At 33.2% G+C, this 27,767-nt stretch overlaps 2 protein-coding genes and 1 long non-coding RNA gene across 3 annotated transcripts; 2 read left to right on the top strand and 1 right to left on the bottom strand.

Annotated features, from left to right (window-relative positions):
- The first annotated feature begins 1,320 nt into the window (after window positions 1-1,320).
- On the top strand, window positions 1,321-5,676 carry LOC123654234. The gene is made up of 9 exons (XM_045590148.1): window positions 1,321-1,492; window positions 1,571-1,685; window positions 1,881-2,115; window positions 2,889-3,105; window positions 3,207-3,400; window positions 3,660-3,820; window positions 3,909-4,013; window positions 4,524-4,997; window positions 5,361-5,676. Exons 1-9 carry the CDS (start codon window positions 1,435-1,437, stop codon window positions 5,644-5,646), a joined length of 1,845 nt encoding a protein of 614 aa, XP_045446104.1. The 5' UTR covers window positions 1,321-1,434; the 3' UTR covers window positions 5,647-5,676.
- Window positions 5,677-6,979: 1,303 nt separating this feature from the next.
- LOC123654235 (protein FAM32A) lies at window positions 6,980-8,922 on the bottom strand. The gene is made up of 2 exons (XM_045590149.1): window positions 8,527-8,922; window positions 6,980-7,197 (listed from the first exon to the last, which is right to left on the bottom strand). Exons 1-2 carry the CDS (start codon window positions 8,731-8,733, stop codon window positions 7,075-7,077), a joined length of 330 nt encoding a protein of 109 aa, XP_045446105.1. The 5' UTR covers window positions 8,734-8,922; the 3' UTR covers window positions 6,980-7,074.
- Window positions 8,923-24,874: 15,952 nt separating this feature from the next.
- Window positions 24,875-25,462, top strand: LOC123654158. The gene is made up of 2 exons (XR_006743197.1): window positions 24,875-24,954; window positions 25,086-25,462. It is a non-coding gene; the product is annotated as an uncharacterized LOC123654158 (long non-coding RNA).
- The last annotated feature ends 2,305 nt before the right edge of the window (window positions 25,463-27,767 follow it).

Here is a 27,767-nt window from a genome sequence, read left to right as displayed (position 1 = left end):
GAACAAAATGTAGGTATACACTAAATGATGATTGATCCAGTTTTTATGGCCCCACAGTTGAGCAAAACTTATTTCATGATATAGGATGAGGGTTGGAGCGTAAAGGACCATGCTGTTTCATTAAGAGTTAGCGGATAGTTTTCCATATCGAGTTATGAAAGGTTATTACTTGTTTTTGTACGCAACAACCACTCTGATGTAATGGTGCGTGTATTCTCTTCCCGTTCAGCAGACCTAGACCTTGGCTATCTTGATAGCCACCACTGACCATCAAGGTTTAGTTGTCAACCGGTCTTTGATGTCAACTAAGCATTACTCATAACATTGGTATTGCGTATCGTATTAAGTGGATTTGAGCTTACGGTAAAGTAAGCCATGTGGCTACGGCAGTAAAGAATATAGCCACCCCCTCTTTTCCCGTGGCTGTCTTAAGAGGTGACTAGGGATAACACAGTTCCACTACCACCTTGGAACTTAAAAAGCCGACCGTAGGTGGTGTGGTGGCATCTATCTCGCGACATACAAACTAGAGAAAACTGACGTATCCTAAACAACCTTTAAAATATATATACAAGAAACCGACAACAACCGTCGGAGCAATAGCCCACCAGACTCAACGCTCATCTAGTCGGAGGATCCTCCATTTGCGATGGTTAATGAGGAACTTCACAGCCTATTCCTCGTTTCCCCGAAAGCGGGATAGCCATCCAAATGCTGGCTATGAAATACACAGGTCGAAGACGGGCAGCAGCGTCTTTGGTGTGATAAAGCCAGCCCTGCGGTTACCAACCCGCCTGCCCAGCGTGGTGACTATGAGCAACACACATGAGTTCTCGCCATTTTTAGCGTGAACTTATGGGGGCCTATGTCCAGCAGTGGACTGCGATAGGCCGATGTGATGATGATGAAGATGAGCTTACGGTGCTTTGCGGTGCCTTTCATCACGCTACTTGAACAACCCTAGTTATTGTCGATATTATGCGGCTAAGTCAAATAGGACCTCAGGATGAATATTGGTATTTGTACAAATACTTCTTTCCGGTTCGGATGCCTGTTCTTGTGGGTTATACTCATCAACCCAAGCAGCGTGGTGGATAAAGGTCCAATCCTTTTCCCACATGCAGAAAGAGGTATATGCCCAGCAATGAGATGTTACAGGCTGAATCGTCGTCGTATGTTCTTTTAATTTAAATAACAATTAATTTCAAAATTCAACGTTCGAATATTATAAAGAAGTTTAATATCGATTATCGTTTGTATCGTTATCATAACTATTTTGTTTCATGCTACAAATTACAATATCTATTTGTCTATGTACTCAAGCTCAAGCCCGGTTTGAATCTGTGAGCTGTCATTAACTTCTGTGATACTGGAATTTTCATAATAAGTTTTTTATTTTATTTAAATGACTCAATAAATACTATTACACCTATTATGGCTTCAATATCACTCAAATATATTTTCCTTCTTCTTTCAATAGCTATATGCACAAGTAAGTTGTATTTTAATATATCATTTTGATATCAGAATAAACATTAAGGAAACGCCCAATTTAAATTTTGTTTTGCAGTTTCCTCAATATCTGCTGATTGTACGATACCCATCGTTTTAAGGAACACATGGTTTTCTTTTGAAAATGGAAAACAAACGATTACTGATATTAATGCTAGTGAGATGACAACAAGGTACAATAAACATTGTTTTAAAAATTACTCAAATAAATACTTGTACAATAAAATATAAAAAAGAACGTCAAATGCAAATGGTATGAAAATTTATCAAAAAATAATTGAGGCAGAAACGTTTGGCTTTTTATAATTTGAAATAAATATGCATTTTCTTACATTATTGTTTTATTATTTTATGTGGTTTAATTTCAGGGGTGTTTGTGTTAACATTAAGGCAGATTATCATGTAAACTACACTATGGTATTCCGATATACCAACTGTTATTATTGTGTTAAGCTCATAGTTCGAACTGTGAATGTTATTGAGAAAATTGAAACACCGTGTGTTGATATAGGGCAAGATGAAGAGCCTACAGTTGAAAGAGTGTGCAAGGGGCTTAATCCTGACCAGTCTTTAACTACGTTGTTTTCTGAAAATGCTGTCCCAGTAAGTATAACCCTTAATTAGGCGCATTAAGAAAATCACCCAATTAGTCACATGGGGTCAATTTTGTTGAAACAAAACAAAATTGAATAAGGAGTGTATGAAATAAATAAAATAAAGATTGGATTATATAAAATATTAATGTTCTTTATTATCTTTAACTTTCATAAACACAAATATAGCTCTGACTTAAAATTTAAACAAATCACTAATTTCTTATAACACAGGAATCACTTAGCAGAAAGGTACTAATTTTAGTAGAAAGGTATGCAGAGCAGTACGTGGGATAGTTATTAGTTAACGGGGCGGAGACTAACACCGTGCAGGTGCTGAGTCTATCGTGTGGCAGAAGTAGAAATTCAGAGCAGTTCCAACGACTTGCGACCTAGGTGTAGGTTTAAGGAGATTGAGACACCCCTTTGACATGTACATCAACTGTGTGATGCCAAATTATAGATCGTAATATGATATGTAACAATTAATTCGTTTGTACAAATTAATTAATGAAAGAGTCTAGGTTAAGCTACTAGCAGGATATAAAAAGTGCACTGTGCCAAGCCAGAGCCAAGACTGCCTTAGCTGCGGTTGCACCTTTCGTTTTATACAAGTTAGAATAACTCGAGTAATATAATGAGTGAGGGTAGGTAACTATCGAACAATGTACTAGGTGGCGTGATCGGTGCATCTGTACCTGTAGTTTATAAATTCCTTGCTAATTGCGTACGACAGTGCATGTGCCGAGATATGATATAATATACAAATGTATCTTTATTCAGGTTAATTGCCGATCTTCACTGGAAGGTGTATGGCAGTTTGCATATCAGAATCGTTTTAGATTTACCGGTGAATGTAATCATCCAGATGCTCAGATCAAATCATGTCAAACAGCAGGAACACAATTTCTGATAACAAATCAGAAGTTTAACATTACATATAGGAAGTGTCCTGGGATGTCTGGTACATTTGATGGTGTTGTTGAGTTCAGTTGCTTAGGTATGGAAAAAAATGAATTTAAGGACGCAAATTGAGTGATATATAATATCATTTTTGAGTTTCAATTTTGATGCTGACAAAATATTATAATTTTATTTAAGGTCATTGGTTTGTCGATAAAAATCATTTCTTTGCTGTTGCAAATACAAAGGAGTCACGTAAGGATGAAAGATACCGTTGCTTCTTAAAGAACAGAGATGATGATCTATATATTGGAGCATCTATTACTCCCCAGTGCAACACCTTAAAAACTGTTGAGAAATCACCAGAGAGGTATAGAATTAACCCAGTCAAGGTATGTATTTAATATTATAATTCTCTATAAAATTTTAATGGTATAAAAGTTTTTGTATAATTTAATTATTTGAGTAATTTTACTCTGATATCATTTTAATATTGATTTAACCATCTATAATAATAAAATGTAGTTCTAGAGCAGTGTTTATTACTAGGTTATGTAAATATTAGGTTGAGTGTTTATAATCATAACCAATGATTATTGAAAAAAAAAACTATCTCAAAAAATTATATCAATATCAATTTAATAATTTAAGGCAGAAGTAGTGGAACCAGGATGTCGTTTACCGCAAAACTTTTCAGGCAGTTGGATCAACACTGCCAATATTGATGCAGATGTGGTCATAAATGAAACGCACATTATTGAAACTTATTACCCTGATGAGGGAAGATTTAGGCGTACTATTTATGTATGCAGGTAATCATCCCCAGCAGCACACCTTTAAGTACTACCATTATTTTAGTTATTGTAGGTACTAAACTATGGTTTATTTTCTATTTTGCAGAGAACAACGTGATACTCGTGTAATGATGGCTAGACTTACTGTTGATGGCTGTCAGAAGGATTATGTTTGTTTCGATTTTGTTCCTCAACATCATAATGTTATAAGGTTATCACTTATACCAATATAATAAAGCTGAGTCTGTTTGTTTATAAGAATCTCACATTAAAGCAATGCATTAAAAGAAAATAATCATTTTGCTCTAAAAAGTCTCACATACGAAACTGTAAAACTATTCCAATTGTATTGCAATAACAGATAAATGAAATATTTTATTATTTTAATTGACACAAAAAAAAAACATTTTACCAAATTTTCATATATTAAATTTAAAATGTGATATAGATGGCTTATATATAGCTGCGTAGATAATATAGCTGTCCGACGACAAAAGCATCATAATATACAAACATTATGTACGTGATATTTTGTGTGCAAAGTAGATGATGATCATGATGAGATAAAGTAGTTTTTTTTTGTTACTTGTTGTTGTGTTGTGGTAGCTTCACTTTTAACCATAATTAAAAGAGCTTTTGAAGCCTATTTGAGTAAAGTTATTTTTGATTTCAATTTTGAGATTTGTAAAAGTTTTACTTTAATAATCTATATTAATTTCAGATACCGTAAAGGTTTAGCAATGATTCAGAGTAACTTTCACACAGTCTGCTCATGGGTACAGTTTAAGAATCAAGTGAAATGGCGATACGATATATTTCTAAAGAAAAATCCGACACCCATACGTTGTCCTGTCGCTGGCAAATTTAAATTTACACAAAGGGGTGATGTTAAATTTGAAACTAGAATTCTGGGTGGTGTAACATTAAGCCCTCGACCGAATTTGTACTGCAAATTAAATATAAGCGATTTTTCAGTATGTGATGTTGATCAAAAAACTATTCAAATTAAGGAAAATTACTGTCTGTCTGTGGACTATTTGGGTAGACCTGTTGATATATACAGTGATCCCGATTATAGAATGAATTGTATAGGTTACTGGAAAGAGAATTTGAAATCATATCTCATCACATATGATGAGTTGGATCCCTTCTCAAAGTACAGATGTTGGGTGTATCAGAGAGCCGATTTGAACAGGTAAAATAATCTTCAAAAAATATTTTTTTTATGCATATATCCATTATTATTACTTTATTTTTTCGTAGTTTTAGAAATTGTCATTATTAGACAAACATTATTAAAAACACAATAAGATATTGTGTGTTAAAAATATCGACTCTCAATGCAATGTAAAGTTATGCGAAATAACGCCGCAATACTAATACGAGTCTTAAACAAACAACGGTGGTGGTACAAGGGTGTAATACATATTACAACTCTATGATTTTTCGAGTTTAGCAATGCGACGCGACATCGCGTTACCCTGTCTGTCGCTACGTTATAAGTTATCTGTAGTTTAAATGGTATTAAATTAAAATATTATTATCCTAACTCTTACAGGGTTCTTATGTCTCAAGCTCTGGGTCCATACTGTGATTTGAAACAAGACGTTACCTCATGGAACTATACAGAGGGCGCAGCAGTCGCCGTAGAAATGGAAGAGTATGAAAGAGAAAGAGATCAATGTCCCATGCATTTTGATGATGGCAGTGATCCTTGGTCAACGAAAGAAAATTATATAAAAGTTTTCTCCTTTAGTTACTCATTTTGGAGAAGTAATGGTGCTTCAACAATACATATATGTACTCCACTGTATATATTTGCCTTGATGTATTTATTGAAATAGTTATCATACAATACGGACAATTTAAACTTATGGCCGCTTTTCTATATCATAAAGATATTAACTTAAGGCAGCATTTCTACACAAATTGTTTTCAGTGCATTTTTAAATTTTGTTTAAATTACATTTCATAGTCATGCATTTATATTTTATGAGGACTAGTCTTATAATCTTTAAAAATTGTGACGTTTTCAATATTTACTTGACTTACTACTACTATATATAAAATTAAGTCAGAAAACACGCAGCTCGCCTGATGGTAAGCGATTGCTGTAACTTATAGATACCTGCAATACCAGAAGCATCGCAAGTGCGTTGCTGTACACACAATCACCCCCAAGAACTCTGATCACCTTTCTCAGCACAGGAACACAACATTACTTGAAAGCAGTGTTATTTAACTGTAATCTTCTGTAAGGTCGAGAGATAGTTTCTCAGTCAGGCTGTTTCACATTTTGAACAAAATCCTAATGCCCTACCTCGAAACATTTAAAAAAAATTATAAAAGAAAAAAAGAAGTCATTTTATAATTATCTTTTGAAAACATTCCTGTAAAATTACTATTGTAGCCAATGAAAAGACTGCATAATTCTAATTGACTACTTTTATTTATTTATGAAAGGTAATTAAACACTCCAAAATGATTTTATATAATATTGAACTCTTGGTCTGGGTTAACAAGCTCATAGATTAAAGTCCTTTAGTTACTGCTTAGTACTGACTGGAATTGAGTTTCTCATTATTGTAGTTATATTACAGTGTGAAATATATTAATGAAGTCCAGAATATAAAACATATTAAGAAATTTCATTCATTACTTCGATCAACTTAATATTTCGTTTCCAAAAGTTGAGAATATATGTATTGTATACTTATGTGTAAGTTTTGACAAACTGATTACTTAATAAAATTAATGTATATATTTTATAAACAATTTTTTATAAGGAATCTTAAAATATAGGTTAATTATGTTCGTCCTTTTATTTAAATTAAATTTTTAACAACAAAACTATATACAGATAGTTTTGTTGTTAAAAAATAGGTTGTTAAGGTAGGTTGAAAGTAACTTTTGTATTTGTGAAATATTATTTTGTATTACTATTGTAATATTTTACATGTGTATGTTAATTTTAGGCAATTAATTGAAAGATTTTTTTTTTGTTATTATAGCAGTAGTTAGATAACAAACGTGTCCAATTATAATTTAGGTGTAAGTATTACACATTTGCCTTTTTAAAAATGTTTCATGTGTAATTATGTGATTTATATAAAATAATTAAATTGATATTATTATGTTATTATGAACCTGATTCAATCCGTCCAATAAAAATGCTTATTTTAATTTGTAATTTCTTTATACCTTTTAACTTAATAGTATGCAAGTAGATTATAACTTATATTAATAAAGAATGTAATAAAATAATATGGCTTTTATTTTGTCCATGATACTTTTGGGATATCGAAGTGTTCTGTCAAGCTGTCAAGGTGTTGGTTAAACTTCTCTACTCGCTGTTTGTGAGTCATTTCAGCTTTTTGGAGAATCCTTTGTTTTTGCTGAAAAAGAATAAAATATTTTTAATTTCCTGCTTTGTTATAAACTGGATATGTGTGATTAGAAATATAATTCATCACAGCAGCCTTTTGCAGTCCACTACTGGACATGGGCCTCAACAAGTTCACGCCAAAAATGGCGTGAACTCATATGTTTTGCTCATAGTCACCAAGCTTGGCAGGCGGGTTGGTGACTGCAGGGCTGGCTTTGTCGCACCGAAGACGCTGCTGCCCGTCTTTGGCCTGTGTATTTCAAAGCCAGCAGTTAGATGGTTATCCCGCCATCGGTCGGCTTTATAAGTTCCAAGGTGGTAGTGGAACTGTACTATCCCTTAGTCGCCTCTTACGACACCCATGGGAAGAGCGGGGGTGGCTATATTCTTTGATGCTGTAACCAGCATTATAATTGTTCATTGCAAACAAAAAAAAGCGCCTTTAATTTACATTGAAAAGTAATAAAATGAGAAGTTAAATACACATTTAGGTGGGACTATATAACAAGTACGAGTTTTTTAATAAAAAAGAAAGATCAAAATCAGTACACCCAATAAAAAACTTGGTGAGATATTAGCACACAAAAAATACAGCCAAATTAAGAATATCCTCATATTTGGAGGCAGTTAAAAGTATAATGCTTTTGAATTATCATTTGCCTTCATATCAAAATAAAAAAAAGCATATACTTTTATTTCGTCGGGTTAATAAATGAATCTTTCCCATAAGTCAGATGAAATCGATCCACAAGGATTTGTAAACACATATAAAACAAGCACGAGTGCACAAAAGCAAACTTCTATGACCTATAGATATATTTTCACCAGACTGTAATCAAACCACAGTTAGTCGGCAAACAAACAGGTTATACCTAGTACCTAAACAGTTTGGCTGCTCCTTTTGACCAGTTTTTTCTATTTATTTTCAGATAAGAAAAGCAGTCTGTGTTAATTCGGGTCTTCAACTATAGGTATATACCACATATCAAGTGTATCCTACATACATTAATCAAAGCAAAGATGTTGTAGTCATACTTCTTTCTATACTTACAAACTTTAATAATGACAAAATTTAATGATTGCCGAATATTGTTATTTGTATATATCTTTACAACATTACACCCACGATCATGTTCTTAAGTAAGCAACTTAATGCTTGTGTTATAGGTAACAGCTGACTTGTATAGCTACATTTTTTTTTTTCGATAAACATACATACAAATAATACATATATAAGTAATTATATATATTACACTCAGACTCGGCGTGGGAATCGAACCCATAACCCCCGGAGCAGAAAGCAGGTATGCGCTATTGGAAAATGTTACATCGTAATTACCATTTTTTCTTGCATCTTCTGGAACGCTAGTTCTGCTTTTGTTTTATCCGACTTTGCCTGTTGTTTTATTTGTTGTTTAACTTCGTTTTCTATTGCTTTCTCGGTTTCTTTGTTAGCTTTCTTCTTCTTTTTCTTTTTTATTCCAGAAGTATCCTTGATTCGTAATTGCGCTCTGTTAACGCAAGCATATTCATCTTCTTCCCCCATTTTAAGGTTTTACTAAAATTAAATGTATTGTTTTTCAAGAATTACAGGGGCTCGTAATTCTTTTCGTTTTGCTTTCAATAATTCACCAATTTGTTATGTTAATATTTTGTTTTTCCAGATGATTACACACATTAGACAGATAAGACATGGCGATCTGAAATCGATTCATCGAAGAATCGATTCCTCAGACCAAATAAATTGATTTCTTAAATCGAATTGTTGTACTGAATCGATATTTCACCCTTTAAAATCGATATTAGATTTTTTCTGTTTTGGTTAATTACTCAAAAACTCGCGAAATAGTATTCCTTGTATCCACTTTCTCAGTTCACTATCTACTCTTCATATTTTCTTTTTCAGTTTGCTATCACTCACTCATCTCTTTCTCTATACACCCTCATCCTTTATGTCAATGTACTCTCAAAAAAATAAAATGAAAAATAAAAGACAAATAGCAAACAAAAATTTATTTACAAAACAGAATTATTGAACCAATGATTGATTTCAGTCGGTAGAGCCTTAAACCCTTGCACTGCTTCCTTATATCTTCAACCGAAACCGCTAAAGTAAATAACTTATATTCTTTCTGTATCCGACCGGTCGTTGTATCTGTGTATGGAGTCGGTGTTTTTACTGGCATTATCTACGGGGAATTTCAGGGGCGATAAATCGATATAGCTATATAGGATTCATTTTTAGAAAATGTCGTTTTATCCCTGTTTTCAGAATAAGAAGACGAAGAAGAAGAAGGAGGAGGAGGAGGGGGAGAAGGAAGGGGGAAGGAGAAGAAGAAGATGGAGGGGGAGAAGGAGAAGAAGGAGGAGAAGGAGGAAAAGAAGAAGAAGGAAAAGGAGAAGAAGGAGTAGAAGGAGAAGGAGAAGAAGAAGGAGGAGGAGACGGAGCTGGATAAGGAGAAGAACAAGGAGAAGTTTAAGGAGAAGAAGAAGGAGGAGGAGGAGGATATGGGAAAGGAAGAAGGAGGTGAGGGAGAAGAATAAGTAGAAGGAGTAGAAGAAGAAGAAGAAGAAGAATAAGTAGGAGGAGGAGGAGAAGAAGAAGAAGGCGGAGGAGTAGAAGGAGAAGAAGAAGAAGGAGGAGGAGAAGGAGGAGGAGAAGGAGAAGAAGGAGGAGGAGGAGAAGAAGGGGGAGAAGGAGATGAAGGAGGAGAAGAAGAAGGAGAAGGAGAAGAAGAAGATGAAGAAGGAGGAGAAGAAGGAGACAAAGAAGTAGAAGAAGAAGAAGTAGAAGAAGAAGAAGGAGAAGAAGTAGAAGGAAAAGAAGTAGAAGAAGGAGAAGAAGGAGAAGAAGGAGAAGGAAAAGGAAGAGGAGAAGGAGAAGGAGAAGGAGAAGGAGAAGGAGAAGGAGAAGGAGAAGGAGAAGGAGAAGGGGAAGGGGAAGGGGAAGGGGAAGGGGAAGGGGAAGGGGAAGGGGAAGGGGAAGGGGAAGGGGAAGGGGAAGGGGAAGGGGAAGGGGAAGGAGAAGGAGAAGGAGAAGGAGAAGGAGAAGGAGAAGAAGAAGGAGAAGAAGGAGGAGAAGGAGGAGAAGGAGGAGAAGAAGGGGAAGAAGGAGAAGAAGGAGAAGAAGGAGAAGAGGGGGGAGAAGGAGAAAGAGAAGGAGAAGGATGTTGTAATATGTACTGGCTATCAAGCCTAATGTGTTTTGTATTCTTTTTATATTTTGAATTATGTTTTGTTATTATATGTCACTTCATTAAAATTATTGAGAAGTCAAACAATAGTTTTATTCTAAAATATTAAAATATTTACTACAAAGGAGAGGGAGAAGTAGTAGAAGTAGTAGTAGAAGTAGTAGAAGAAGTAGTAGAAGAAGAAGGGATTTCCCATTGTGGGATTTCCCTTAGTAAGGTCTTCTTCCTCAGCCTAAGGCTATTCGCCGTTGTGTAGTGTGTTTGGTATATTCAATGAATGCGTAATAATTGTCATTATTCTTTTAATAGTTATTATTGGTAAGTAATAATAATTATTTGAACAATTATTTGTTTTCTAGGTATATAAGTAAAATTCAATCGAAAGTATTTCTTATATTAAGTTATCACAAACTCATCGTATCCATTGTAATTTACACTAAAACAGAATCACTTACCAGAACATCTTTAAACAATTGTACATTAACAGTATAATAACAAAATTTCTCAAAACTTCTGTTATCTTCAAAATTCTGTTTTTATCAGTTGGAACGATTTGTTGAGTTAACGGAAATTATTGCGCCAATATTACTCAAATATCCTAAAGCGCCGATAATGCTAATTGCACAGCTGTTAGAATTTAGAAATGATTTTATAAATATATTGAGACCACTAGAAGTGATAACTAAAGAAATATCGGGCGGAGACTATGTTACAGCCAGTAAAATTATACCAATTGTATCTTGTCTGACTACCTATAATACTAACAAAACTTCAACTGATATTTGTGCTAAAACAAGAATTTTAAATATGGACGGTTTAAAGAAAAAATATTTGGAAATATTGAACAAGTTCATTTGTTACATGCTGCGCTGTTCATAGTGAAGAATTAGACGAAATAGAAGGGACTGATATGGAAAAAGAAATTTGGGATTTTCATAACTTACTTTTAAAAAAGCAACTCTCTACGCGTAATACACGTGCACTGGAAAGTCTGGGCTTAAACGAAGAATTTAAACATTATTTAATGATCCTATACTTTACTGGCAAGAAAAAATATATATTTATCACCATTTTCATTCAATAGCCGTGATGTATATGAGTGTTGTGTAAATCATTAGGAACTTTAAGCTATATTATCTATAGATAATCTGATAGCGATTCGCTGATAGTCTGGCTCAAAGAGCAACACGGAGGGGAGTAGCTATGTACAGGCGTTCCCCTCTGTCAAGGTATAAGGCCAAATGGCCATATGCGTACAATAAAACTAGTTGCAGCCGCACTGATCACTAGACTAAATCTAGTTGCGCGATTGAATCAACGTCCTTCAAAAAATGCCAAATTGTTCTGTTTTTTGCTTCAAAAAAAGATCTGTCACGTCAAATTTACTAAAACATGGCGTTACCTTTCATACGTAAGTATTTTTTAATCACATTATTACTTGTATACTACTTTTAAACCTTTTTTAAACTTAAAAATTACAAATATTATCGGTCGTGTTGACTCGATTTGTTTACCAACATAGGCCACTCGCCCTCATACAATATGCGGATCGGTCGAGCGACTGATCGGAGTCTATTTCCGAGAAGTCACCGTCGCCGAGCGATAGTGTTGTTACCGGTTTGTTTGTAGATAGTTATCGATAAAAACGGCAAAGGCAAAAGAGGTGACAGACATTTTTGAGATCTTGATTTATTTATAATATAATATTGCTAGCTTTTTTTAATAAACATAGTTATATAATAAAATTGCATTAAATTAAATATAATACGCGTATTACGAGTATTAATACATTTTACTAGAATTACTTAATGTGAACTTCGACCATAATGTTTTATATAAAAATTTGGCAGGTTTTCTGAAAATCCAAATTTAAGGGATACATGGAAAAAAATTGTAATAACAGACAGACCTGGACGCCCACAAAAAATAGTGTAATTTGTTCAGATCATATCAATACCACTAACTTTCAAGTGTTGGCGAACAATAGAAGGATTAGTCAAGGGCACCAAACCAACACTAACGCCACACTGTTTTTGTCCCGTAAATTTTTTTTTGTCTCATGTACAAGGTAATCAAGATATGGTTCACCTTTGTCATAGTAGTGAAACGAAACTTAAATTTGTCAACTTTGAAAATTAACAATGTTAAATCCATCCTTTCAGAGTCATCAACAAATCATTAAATCTAGCAGATGACAGGCTATCATCTTATGATGCCATTAGTGCTACGCTCCCTATTCCTGATTCGTTGACATCACAGTGTACATCATCAACTCCTCAAAATGTGGGTTAATTTTAAATCGTTTATTGTAGACTGGCATTGTTTGGCACAACAACGTTGCACCAAACGTATTGTGACATAATTATAATAGTTAGACATATGCTGTCGCGACGCTTTTTAACCGACTTCCAAAAAGGGAGGAGGGTCTCAGTTCGAGTGTATTTTTTATGTATGTTACTTCAGAACTTTTGACTGGGTGGACCAATTTTGATAATTTCTAATTTAATAGAAAGCTGATGTTTATCATGTGGTTGCGCTTAAATTTCATCGAGATCTGATAACATCTTTTTGAGTAACCTTTGATAACGCGTATATATTACATATATTGTATTACTTGTCGATGTAATTGAAGTCAGTTTTTTTTTTTCGTTTGCGAGCAAATACAATTATAGTAGATAATGATGTATTCTACAAAGTCTTACTACATTTTGTATTTCTATTATCATTAGTTTTTGCAGCGCACGCAATGTAAGGAATTTTTCAGGATATTTTTTTATCCCTTGGGTTACATTATTGGAGTTTTAGTAAAGATCCCTAATATTTTTAAAAATATAGTATAACCTATGTCGCTCAAGGATAGTGTAGCTTCTCAACGATGAAATAATTTTTGAATCGGTCCAATAGTTTCGGAGCCTATTCAATGCTAACAAACAAACAATCAAATCTTTACTCTTTATAATCGTTTATTTTACATGAAGATGTTTGATTTGTAGTATATAATAAATTAAGTCTATTTTTACAATAATATCTTACCTTTGTATCACTTTAAAAACATTATTTCCCTAACCGAGTAGTTGAATTTATCGATAATGTATATCGACAGTTGTTACAACCACGGCTGTTAGCAACTTTTCAGTGTAGTTGCGGCGTGTCATTATACTGTAATGACATAGAATGTATCTATGTGTGTGTGAAAAATGTAAGTGTGATTTTAATTTAGTATGTGTGAGTTTCGTAGTGACAGACGATTATTTTTGTGTGGGAATTAGATAAAGTGTGCATGTGTGTAATTTCCCCCCGCAAAAAATGACAGAAAGTTTTGTATCGGTAACAAACGCAATGGCCACTCCCCTCCGTGTTGCTCTATGGTCTGGCTAATGAAAGTTGATACTCAAAAATCTCAGCATATTTAAAAAACCACACCTTTACACTTCTCATCTTCTCATCTTGTTTATTTAATTTACAAATTTGTGTAGTTTTAAACTAATATTTGAAAACTGTTGTATTTTTATTTATTTTTTGAAATATAGAAATAATTTTTTTTGAAGAAAGTAGAATTCGCTTACTGCGTTCTGCTCTGGGCGAAGAATTGAAAACTACCAGCTTTATTTGCGAATGACATTTCAATCTAGAGGGTGCCATTAAAAGTGACCGAGATATTTTAAAAGATAGTAAGTAGTATATAGTATATCGGAATTCGCGTATGAATATCGGAAAATTCATTTGAAGAAGAAAGCTGAGCTAAAGACATATTATATTATTAGTGACAGCAATGACAACAATAATACATAGTTTGTTATCAGATAATGAGCTTCCTAAAATAATATAAATAATAATATAACTAAAGCTTTTATTTAATTCCACGTTTCTCGGAATATTTTTTGCCAGAGCTGTCAATGGCAACAAAACTTCCCGCGTAAGGATTTAAACGTTATACTTACTTTTTGAAAAATGGCGCGTTTTACCGCCAAAAATTCTGTCTCCTAAATTGAGACCATTTGTCCAACATTACGTTCGGACTCCTTGTATCTACAATTCGTCGGTTGAATGTCTTTCAGTTGTGCGAATGTGATATAAACTGGAGAAAATACGAAGGTGATAAGTCAGTGCGGTTGAGATAACAGTCTCAATTTAATTTTGAAAACAGGCAAATAGTCAGACTTTAATTGTTACACCTTAACCTCAAGCAACTGCAGAAATAATAACACTTCGAGCTACCAACTCGAAAAGTGCCGTTGACGCTGAGAGTAACGCTTTACAGTACTTTTAGCATGTTGTAAAATGTATTGGATGCCAGCATTGTTTTTATCGATACGAGTAGCAAGCGTCAATTTACATTTTAACAAAAAAAAATGTATAGATATATTTGAATGAATTATAATTTATTAATTTAATATAGCAATTTAATTAAAAAAAAATTAGCAGTCGTTTTCGTTAGCTGACAAACACAAGCAAGTAGATAGTATAATTATGTATTTATGATGAATCAATACAGCTATAAAATTATAGGTAGGAGCGATCAACTGATTCAATTAACTTTAATTTTGAAATTATATAAATTACAAAATTTTAAAAAAAAAATCAAGACTCTATCAAGTTTTTAATCAAACGAATAGGGAGTCTGATATAATTGAATATAGACTAGGACTATATTTGTACTATATAGGAAAAAAAGTTCTGTCCAAAATCATACAACAATAAATATTACCCTAACTACATATAGATAATTTTATTTAAAGCTTGTATTGACTGTGGAGCTTAACTACTAATGTGCTGGATAGGAATTACCCATTTTAGGATCCTTATTAACATACAATTTAACATAAAAACTTCTATCCTCAGTTGCGTCGATTTTAAGCCAAAATATATTTGTGTTTGTGTTGTTTTCCTCATCCAGATGATCATAGATAAAATGGTTTATTTTAGTATCTATCAAATGATCTAGGTAATATTAAAAGGGAGTAATAAATACCTACATATTTAATCATACAAAATACAGATGCAGATAATGATTTGATGAATCATTTTAATGTTCAATTTGTAAGATGTTGTGTAGAAAAAGAAGAGCAGAAATAAAACTAAATATCAATGAAAACTTGGCAACAAGAGCAGCAAAACTTTTGACTAATCAAAATATTTTAATTAAATAAACTAAATTGTATTTTTATATTGCTGTTAAAAACTTTTACTTGCAATGACTTCCCGAAATCTTCTATAGACTAACAGGCATAGCGTCAAATAATAGATTTGCTTGAGTAACCAAAGCGCGTTAACGCACTAGGGTGGCAGGTTACTTGTAGTAAATATCATAAATAAATATGTGATTGTTCCATGACAAAAGAACAGGAATGAATGGCATTTCTTGGCCTTATCGGAGCGGCGCACGCGCTCCGCCCGCCGCTGACGCGTACGGCTCCGAGATTAGTTCGATTTGCAGCCACGTGGCGCCACGTGCGATCTCACTACCCGCTAAATAAGATTAACGGATTTGCACACTACAGATTGCACATGAATGGGCAGGAAGTGTAAAGTGAAACGCCTGTAATGAGATCGTTGTGGAATCTTCTACCGTTATAAATTGTTTCAATTCACGATTGTTGAAGTTATACATCTTTTGGCGCGCTAGGGAATAATGATGAGAGTAAATTTTTACGATGCGCGTGAAAACCGTCACAAAAAACCGACACCCTGAAGTTAGCTAGTCAACGAAGAAGAAATTACCAACCTGAAGTTAGCTAGCCGATGAAGTATAACTTCTTACGTGTGTACATAATTACACACACATTTTTTAAAGAGTTATAGTTAGTACATATGGACCTAACCTACTTGTCGTACCTATCAGAACCGAAACAGTTGAGAAAAAAGCAACGTTTTGTTTACTGTATATATATATACTCATTATTTTTTATATTGAAGATGAACTAAAACCTAACTATTCATATGATACTTTAGGTCAATACACTGTGACTTTAAACTTATTTTCAGAAACATATTAGACAGCAAATTGCTTACTTAAACTACACAATTTAGGTACCTAAGCACCTACTTAAAGAAGTAATACCACAGGATAACACTTAAGACATTATTCTAAAGTTCGAAAACGTAGGCAGTCATAATCGACTTCAATTTCATTCAAGCTTTATAAAGAAATGAAAAAATAATATTGTTACTTATAGATATATATAGTCGTGTTTATTAGATTAGCATTTACTGTAATAGTCATACTTGACTTTGTTTGTACTGGCTTCTCTCGTGCGAAATCAGATGGCTTAGCACGTCACATTCGCGTAATAAATCTGAATAAATCGTCGACTCTAGTACAGAACAATACGTGGCTTCTAATAGACATTAATATGGCATTAGCTGTAAGGGTGGCGGCGCACGCCAGTGACGCCTTGTTTGCTAAACTGGCCTAATCCGCTATTTGTACCGTGGGTACCATGAGAGATTGATAGATTAGGACACGTTGTTATTTAAAAAAAAGTTGTGTATGTATCGTATGTATATTTGTAAATTTACTGTTATTTTGACACTTGATTTAATATATAAAATGCAGAAATAGTGACAGTTTATAATAGTTTTTCAATATGTTTAAATTATAATTTTTTTAACGTCTTAATACATCGTTAATAAGTTTAAGTCTAAGTTCCGAACTAGATGTGATCTTCATTCATCTGCTTAATGGATAGAAATTAAATTATTATCTTCTTTAGTATCTTAAAGATAAATCGCGAACAGGTTGGCTGGAAAATTCTTGGTTGGAATATTCGTCAACCACCATTAAACCAGACTTTTAGAAGGCGATTCCATATCATTGTATTCGCAATAAAACACGGCTCATTTTGATGTAAGATTTATTCATTAAACATATAGGTGAAAGTAACTAGAACAATATAATGAAACAACTTTTTCGGAAACATGGTAATGGGTGGACCTCTCGTATGGTTGCTGTAAAGTATCCGAAAGGTCGGGCATTTAAAAAAACTCAATAAGCTGCAATAAAATCCAAAATAGTTGTTTAATTATAATGATCAAAATTTGCGTAAACAATAGAATATATATATATATATATATATATATAGAGAACGATATATATTAATATCTGCTGTGTGGTTACGGCAGTAAAGAATAAGGCCACCCTCTCTCTTTCCGTGGGTGTGGTAAGAGGCTTGGAACTTAAAAAGCCGACCGATTGCGGGATAAGTATCCAACTGCTGGCTTTGAAATACACCGGCCGAAGACGGGCAGTAGCGTCTTCGGTGCGACAAAGCCAGCCCTCCGGCCACCAACCCGCCTGCCCAGCGTGGTTATTATGGGTAAAGAGTTCACGCCATTTTTGGCGTGAACTTGTGGAGGCCTATGTCTAGCAGTGAACTGAGATAAGCTGAAGTGATATTAATATACTTTTTTATATCTGCCAATCCAGTACCTATATCGGAAAAATAATAGACAACCCAACCTGTGCATTTTCTGCAGGCTTCATATTGTTGGTAGGTATAAAATTTATTATTGTAGCTCGTAGGTACATTTTTAAGTAAAGATAAAATATTCAATTTTGAATTAAATATAGCCTGGACAGAAATTTTTAGTCAACCCTTTCGCGACTATTTTTTTAATATAAAAAATAAATATAAAATAATTTTCATTCATTAAGCAGATGGGTGGAGTTCGTCTCTACTTTAAATCTCCTAATATACTTATTTAAGTCAATTATTAAATAATTATTCGCAAAGGCATATAAAAAATAGCATTGTAGCTTACGATAGAATAAAATACCAAATAGAACGAAATTGAGCGTTAATTACGGTCACCTAACGCAAAGGTCACGCACACAAAGCATGCTCACCCTACTCAGTTGCAGAATGTTCGCTTTGACTTCTGAGAGGAAATCCTTTTCCCACGAGCTTTATTCAAACATATGTAAAGCGTATGATGGATGACGCGAACGCCTATAACCGGGGGACGGCCGCTTAAATCACAATCATTTGGTCCCCAAATTTTCGGCGGTCATAGAACGACCAGGACTAAATTTATAATGTAATGGATACTACTAGAGTTCATTCAGTGAAAGAGTTAAAACGACACACGTCGAAATGATTGCGCATTTTATTGTTGAAGGGAGAATATTAATTTACAAACTTCTTAGACCGGAAACGCATAAAACCATTAACTCATAATACCTACCGTGCATACGGTTAATAAATTAAGTAATATATATATTAACTTATGCGCTTGAAACAATCAAACTTATGATGATTTATAAATGTGTATTTTACGCAAAAATTGTCAGTGAATTCCGAGTGAGATTGGGTGGAGGCTTCAAAGTTTTCCCATTACGCAACTCGCAGACATTAGCGGCCCGCTTAGGTTCATTAAAATTTGTCAGCTCCCCGTACACGAGTAACTTCCAAATGGATGTAGAAACTCGTTTAAGTGAAACTCAGCTGACGTAAAAAGTTCGCCGGATTTCGACTTGCCAGTTTTTTCGACACCATCAATTTCTCAGCCCGTCAAGAAGATTTTTTGCACTCGTAATGCGGAAAAAGAGTAATTTAAGTTTTCCAGGAGAGTCGTTGCGTGGGAATTATGATCTTACCAAAGTGTGATTGATTTATGAAATTTTCGTTTTCTAGTCAGCTGATTAAGAGATCTAAGAAGTTTCGACGAGACAAACGTCTAGTCATCTATAATTCGCCATTTTAATTTGTCTTGTAAAACTTGATTTAGAACATTAAAACTTTACATTTGTGTCGCACTATAAGTCTCTTTCGGTTATAAGCTTTTAGTTTGGATAGGTACTTACACAATACACAAACTTTGATAGTAAAGAATACTGCTATATTTCATGACCCTTATATTATTAAATATACTTTTTAACATAATAAAAATATTCAAATTAATTTTGTATTTACAAAAGATTTTAAATTAGCATGGTTATTTTTATTTAAAATTATTCAAAAACCGGGATATTTACCATGTTTTTTATTTTCATTTTGCGGTGCACGATATTTTCGACAGTCGTGAACAAGACATTCGCAGTTAATGTCGAAATATTATCGAACTCCGAAAAATGAAAATAAAAAACATGGTAAATTGTTACGCTTAAAGATAGTATTTCATGTCTGTTTTATTAACGTATACTTACCTAAGTTTTAAAATCATGGTAAGAATATTTTTATTAAAGTGTAAAATACAATTATTATTTAGTAAGTAATACAAAATAATTATTAATAATAAACAAAAATTAAAATCGATACGAAATGCCCACACTTTCTCCCCTACAGTGGGGTTGTTAAACGTTTGCAATCAGATTCTCGACCACCCCTGGACCAGTGCGTTATTGTTCCGTTTTATGATCGAGGGGGTTAAATGAGCCCTAGAACATTCGGGGGTGTCACTGAGAGCCCAATAGTTTAGCTTTAAATAACAGATGTAATTGTGTTTGGATGATTAAATCGAATCTGAGCAGTTTTTTCTAAAGCCATTATCAGTTGGCATTTTTAATATTTTACACGATGTTAAAGTTTAACGGCGATCGTCTTATTTTTCGTGTCTTTTTAAGTTATCTATATTTTCTTGGTTAAAAGTTGTGTTTGATGTTCGAAAAAAAATAAATTATAATGTCATTAGTAGCTATTTAAAAACAAAATCTCAAAGTAAGACAAGACGTGCCGGATATTGTATATTTGTATTCGTGAAAAGATTTTTAAAATAGTTTTAGTACTAACATTATCAACATAATACTTTTGTAATTGTATTTATTTTTGATATCAGTTAATTTATATGAAAGTCAATTATATATCAGTGGCGTTCGTTCGTTACCGCGGGAGCAATCAACGGTGGTAATGTTAGTAACATTTGAGATGGTATCATCGCAGTAAATCAGATTTATTTGAGGGGTGAACTCTATCTCTAGCGGAATCGTTAGGTTATTTACTTTTTTTAGTTTGTTTCATACATTTTTCTTTAGATTTTATTTTATTGTTCATGTTAATTAGAAACATTAAGTAGGTATCTATTCAAGTTATGTAGTGCTATTTGTAAATGTATAACGACCTCGGACCTGAAGACCAACCGTACGTATGACCTACAAAAACCATTTGCAGGAATCCAGGTGCAACCATTGTCCCAAAAGTTTAAATTTCTAACGATAACGTGCATGAGTTAATTTTTTTTGGATTTTGTTAATTTCTATTTTTAAAGTTAAAAAAGAATCACAAAGTAATTCATTAAAACATCGTTTAGTTAAAATTCAATATAAGTTAAGCACTAGCTCGCGGTCGGTAATAGATAATGAACACGCGTCGCGACGCACGCGCATCAAGTCGCTCTAATTCACACTTCCTGACTCACGGGTGTTGGGTGTCGAGGGAGCAAAGAATATAAATGAATTCAAACATCGTGTCGGACACAAAACGTATGCTTGTGTCATTGTTAATTTAAAAAAAGACAATATATATATATATATTTTTTTTTTTCAATATTTTTTCAACATTTATTTTGACCTAATTACATACGAGCGAGCAATACATTTTAATCAGTTATAACTAATATAAACTTGTACTTAATAATGCTTTAATCTTAGTTTAGAATATTTGTTCTAAACTAACACTAAAGGCACAGTTATTACTGAATTTTTTTTTTTTATTATGATTATCTTTTTAATTGTATAATTAAACTTGTCAAATAAATGTATCTACACACTTAAGTTTTATTATTATTACGTTAACGTAATTTAAACTTCTGGTTATATTTTTGTGTAATATACGCCGAGGAATTCTAAAGCTAGCAGATGTTACAATTATATAAACCGCTATTACAACTAGAACAACGGTGTTGACACACATTACAGAAGTAGTATTTGTGGTTATAGGACAACTTGGGGTGAGTTACAACTCGCATTTGTTTTGCGTGTATGTGAGAATGTTAGCGCTACATTTTGCACAATTAAAGCATTATTAAGCTGTCTATTCTATTAACTGTCTGATTCTATTCAGTGTAATGTTATTGTCATGAATTTATGTTGTCGTTACATTGTATTTTACTGCTATATCAGTGTTCAAGTCTGTTAGAACTGTGTGATTTTAAATGAAATTTTTTAAACTTTTCAAAAGCAGCAAAAATGGAAAATAAATAAGGCTGTTAGTAATTTACTTCAGCTTATGTCATATTTAATTTTTACCCGACTGCCAAGGAAGGGTTATGTTTTTCGCGCGTATCTTGTATGTATGTATATTTGTATGTAATATTCTTTACTACCTCATATTTCCATAACCACTGAACGGATTTACATAATTGAGGTATCGTTAGGTTCGTCTTAGCTGCCCAAGTGTTCTTAGATAGGTGACATTAAAAAAAATCAAACATGGCGGCTGCGCGAAGCCATTGTAGTTAATGAAAAAAAAAAATTTTTTTTCTCGAATACTACAATATGGGTATCAAATTGAAGGGCACAATACAAGGATTTTAAAAAGGTATATCATGATTATCAATTAATATAATATATCTCGGCTCTTTGAAGCACTGTTATTATTTAACGGAAAAAATTACGAAGTCTTGAGTGGGTGATCACAAATTGTTTTACACAATATAACACTTTATTAGAAACGTACAATCTATGCGTACAATTCTATCTAACGGAAGTTCTAGAGTAGTAGTAACAGCGAATAATATGCTTACTATTCTTGTTATGAAAATTGTATCGAAGATGCTGGAGTTGAATGTTTAGAACAAGAAAAAAATATTTAACACCATAATATTTTTGTATCACGTAGCCGTCTGTACCTCTTTCGTAATAGAATCCGTTATTATGATTATTAATTGTATTTTTTATTCTTTACTAATAAGTAAATTTAGATAATGTGAATACGAACTGAGGCATAGTGTTTGTTATATTTTTGAATTAATTACGTCTTGTAGAGTAAAATTTTTTATTTATATAAATATCTTCTAAGAGGATGAGGTTAAATGATGAGAGATTACTCATAAGTATCTAAGGATAATTTAATAGTTATTATAGTGAAATTGATTTATTATTGTTTGACTTAAATACAACTTAATATTATATAAATAATAAATAAATTGGAAGAAACGAAACGTAACCTAGGTACTTGTTTATAATAAAATGAGGATGGTAAATTATTATGATAATAATTACTATTTACACTATAAAAATATAAATATTAGCGAGCTTTTATGTGGAAAATTAAAACAGTATACATAAAGGCGTCCACACACTACGTAGCGGCGGAAATGGCGTCTAACCGGATATTGTATCGCGCCTTCATCTCCGGCGAGCTTCCGCTTCCTCGTGCCTCGTGCGTCGCCTAATTACTAGTACATATAAGCATACGAAATATTCGACGTATGTCTGTTGCACATTTATATTTTTAAAATCTGAGATAAATAGACAGAAGAAAATCCACTTAATACAATAGATAAATTAGATATGCAGAAAAAAAATTATCGAATTTTTAAGACATTGTGAAATAATACCTATTGCTATTTATTGTATAGATTAAATAATCGTTTTAAATACTCCAAGTGTAATGAATTCTATATAATCGAATACTCTTGAAGTATTTAAAGAGATTAATATTCTTTTGTTACGATATAAGAACTAAAGTCCTTTGAACGACGAGTACACAATACAGGGAGGTCCAATAGAGATCACTTAATTCTCTACTTGCAAAAATCGCTTAAACGCTTAATCCGAACGATCCTTTCAAACAAAAGGAGCTCGAGTGACTGCGGTAACAGACCTCTTTAGACGTGATGACTTCACGCTGCTCTGCCTTATCGACGTCATCAGCAAACCTCCTTCTATGCGAAAATGGGCTTTTACAGTGGTTCTCGCTTTTTACGGGCTCTGATTATTTTTTTAAAATACTAACGCACTATTTATGAGAGGGGCTTTTTATGTAAGATATGTCTTGTTAAATCTATTTTCTGTTAATTTCTTAAAGTTGTATTTAATATTTATAGCAGTCGTTCGTTTCGAATATTCACATTAGTACTGGCTAAACTTTGCGTAATTTGTAGATTTATTTAAAAACTTCTTCTTTAAACAAAGTTTTAATTTACAACAATTAATTTAATGCACTTGAAATTCCTGTAGACTCGTTGTTTTAATTTTGATTATTTTATGGACATATTTGTTGGATAATTGTTTTAGTATAATATCTAATAATAAATAACATATAAGCAAGAGAATTAACGATCTATATTAAATTCCAATTATATTTACAGCTTTACACATTCAATATCGGTCTCTTAATGTAAAAAAGAAGGAACGATATTTTAAACAATACAAAAATACAGTCAAATGAACAACTGAAACCCGAAATGACACGAGCTTATCGCGAACAGAAATCGAATCAGAAACATTTATTGAAATTGTGATTCTCTATACGTTAGCTATACCTACGGTACACGTTATAATAATTATTTGGCGGGCGCGATTATACAGATTTAGATAGGCTCCGACGACGCAGATAACCTCTTACATAGCTCATAGCATATAGCACCACCCTGCGTACCGTCCGCAGGGAAATGATTTGTTTATTTATTTTATTTATTTGGGTCAACAATAGCGTTATTTCAATACTTATATAATACACGACTAAATCTATACAATTCTGGAAATGTTATTTATTTATTTTCACAAAATGAATACCTAGATTGAATTTTTATTTTATTTTATTTAAAACATTATTCATACGAAATTATTTATTTATTTTCACAAAACGAGTGCCTAGATTGAATTTTTATTTTATTTTAGATATCTAAAACATTATTCATACGAAATAAATAAAATATTGCTCTAATCTAGGTATAAAGATATTTATGTTGCTACAATTTATATTCTACTTATACACAGTAGTTTGTGAACTAGGTAGGTAAAGGAGAATATATACTATTGATTTTTTTACCAACGTTAAATGTAGTAAAACAATACATGTAATTTTTAAACACGCGAAAAGACAAACAATACGCAGCTCTATAGAGATAATATTTTTTTCCAAATTAATATAACCGTTTATCCGCTAGCAGGTTTAGTACGAGAATATCTATACTAATATTATAAAGCTGAAGAGTATGTTTGTTTGTTTTAACGCGCTAATCTCAGAAACTACCGATTAAATTTGAAAAATTCTCTCAGTGTTAGGTAGCCCATTTGTCGAGGAAGGCTATAGGCTATAATATTATAACGCTAAGACCATACGAGCGGTGCACCAATGAAGAATGTTTCAAAATCGGTTTTTTTTCCTTTTGAGAGCTTCGCTGCGTGCGCTGCGTAAACAGTAAAGTTTTCGAAAAAATCATGTATGACAGAATTGTTCCTATTCCACGCGGACGAAGTCATGGGCAGAGAAGCTAGTAGAAAATAAAAAATATAAATATTTTCATACTTTATTTTCCTATAAAAATAAATGATAAAGAGTAATTGTCCAAAAACCGTTTTTCGTTACTTTTGAGTTTAAAAAAATTTAATCACACTCAGATTAACGCTTATTTATTTGTTTCAGCTTTAAATTTTGTAAGGACCCCACCACAAGGACCAAAATACAGCGGTAAGTACTAATAAAATTTAGTCTATTTAATATTTTAGAACCAGTGTCATATTTTCATTCGCATAAACTGTGCTCTGATTATTATAAATAAAATTACCCTTGTTTACTTAATGTTTTTTATTTAATTGTAGGACTAATGAGAATTAAATCCAAGAGGATTCTAATTATCTCTAATAGCTTTTCTATAATGGTATATATATATATATATATATATATATCAGAGCCGAAAGTCATATAGGTATAAATAAAGCCAGTTGTTTTTGCGAATGGTATTTTCGGATTTCTAAAGGATCTTACGGGGGTGGCATAGCTTCGAGGATGCGCCCTGGGCGGGGGAGGGCCGTGACGTCACGTCCTATCTCGGCGGCCATCTTGGATTATCTCGTCGCACCTGCGGGGTGCGGGACGTCAGTATCGACCGCGCTAGCCGTGCACATTTTTCAGGGAAACCCTAAATTTGAAGTAAATCTACTTGAACTGTTTAATAATTATCTTTTCACTCACAAAATACAGTAGTTTGTTCTTTATTACCCTATTTACTTATAATGTATTAAATGCAGACTAATTATTTATAAGTCCTAAATATTTATGTAAGTTTGTAAGTATGTTACAGTTATTACTACCACCGAATATCAATTGGTAAGTATTCTTCTTCGAATTTTTTATCACGTAGTAACATATTATACAGAACCGTAATAGGTACCATATTATAGGTACCTTATATATCTATTATATATATAAAAGCGAAAAGTCACTCACTCATCACGAAATCTCCGAAACTATAATATTCACAAACTTGAAATTTAGTAGGTAGGCTCCTTATAGCACGTAAACACCCGCTAAGGACGGATTTAACGAAACTCGACCCCGGGGGTAAAACGGGGTTTGGAAGTTTGTATGAAAGTCCTATGTTTTTGAAGTAAGAGACTTGAAATTTAAAATGTATACTCGATAAATGTGAGAAGGTGTCCAAATAATGTATCTTTAGAAATCAACTCCTTTTTGGGGTTAAAACTGGGAATGGTAGGTTGACTCACTCATCACGAAATTTCCGAAACTATAACAGCTACAAACTTGAAATTTAGCAGGTAGGTTCCTTATAGGTCGTTTATATCCGCTAAGAACGAATTTCACGAAACTCGACCCCTAAGATGATAAAACGAGGGTTGGAATTTTGTATGAAAGTCCTATGTTTTTGAAGTAAGAGACTTGAAATTTAAAATGTACGCTCTATAGATGGTGAGAAATTGTCATAAAATAATTTTTAACAAAAAAAAAAACCGACTTCAAAAAGGAAACTAAAAAGTGAAAAATAGATTTACTTAGTACAAAGTAATTCGTATTTTGATTTAGTTAGTCAGAAATGATTAAATAAATATTTTATAATTTTGAAGTCGGTGCCAAGTAAAACAATAACTACAACATAACAAAAACAAAACATACACAATACACAAGCACAAACACCCAGAACATGACAAACATCTATATGGCCAATACAAATGTCTGTCGTGCGCGGGGATTGAACCCACTAACGCCAGCGCAACAGCCGGTGCTGTGACCGCTGCGCTAACGCGTCGACATACTATGAGTAAAGTTCGCTATCAGGTGTACGTAATAACAACCGGGACTGACAGCCTAGCGTGTTCTCCGAGGCTAGGTTGGGAGAACCACAAGGATTAACAACTAGACCGAAAATAAATATTTGTATAAACATAAATATCCACTCCAAGCGGGAATAGAACCCGCGACCGTCGGTGTTTAGGCGCCGCCGACACGGCACATGCACCATTATATCAAAGCGGTCATCAAACAGCAAAAGGTAACTGCTGTAAATTGTTGAGAAATTCCCTCGAGTGTTTATGGGCTCCATCATCAAACCTGGTCCTGCGACACAGATGATCACACAGCAGGTAATTGCTATAAATCGTTGAAAAGTTCCCTTGACTATCCTTCGTCTCCATCATCAGACTTTAATGGCACTTGTAACTCATATAGGTGCAAAGTTCTCATCAATAGAAACGAATTAAGTTCAAACAGCAGGTAATTGCTATAAGTCGTTGAAGAGTTCCCTTGACTATCTTTCGTCTCCATCATCAGACTGAAATGGCACTTACAACTCATATATATGCAAAGTTCTCATCAATAGAAACGAATTAAGTTCAAACAGCAGGTAATTGCTATAAATCGTTGAAGAGTTCCCTCGACTATCTTTCTTCTCCATCATCAGATCGACTCCAGACCTTTATTAAATAGTAGTGCTTTATAGTACTTAATGAAAACATGATTAAATTTACTAGTCACCCTTACGATTTTTGAAAGTTTCCCTCGACTTTTTTGGGATCCCATCATCAGATCCTGGTTTCCTTATCATGGTACCAAACTATGAATATCTTCTTTCCAACAAAAAAAGAATTATCAAAATCGGTTTATAAACGAAGAAGTTATCTCCGAACATACATAAAAAAATATATATATACGGTGGAATTGAGTAACCTCCTCCTTTTTTTGAAGTCGGTTAAAAATTATGTATCTTTAGAAATCAACTCCCTTTTGGGGTTAAAACGGGGGATGGTAGGTTGACTCACTCATCACGAAATCTCCGAAACTGTAACAGCTACAAACTTGAAATTTGGCAGGTAGGTTCCTTATAGAGCGTAGACATGCGCTATATATATAAGAAAAAGGTCACTGACTCACTCAGCACGAGAACTCACAAACCGCTGCATGGTCCATCCATCCAGGATGGACAAAGATGAAATTTGGCAGGGAGGTAGATTATATAGTAGACGACCGCTAAGAACGGATTTTGCGAT

The sequence above is a fragment of the Melitaea cinxia genome, chromosome 6 (genome assembly GCF_905220565.1).
Source record: "Melitaea cinxia chromosome 6, ilMelCinx1.1, whole genome shotgun sequence".
NCBI lineage: Eukaryota > Metazoa > Arthropoda > Insecta > Lepidoptera > Nymphalidae > Melitaea > Melitaea cinxia.
The sequence above is the reverse complement of the archived record's forward strand: the minus strand, read 5'-3'. Positions and strand labels throughout refer to the sequence as shown.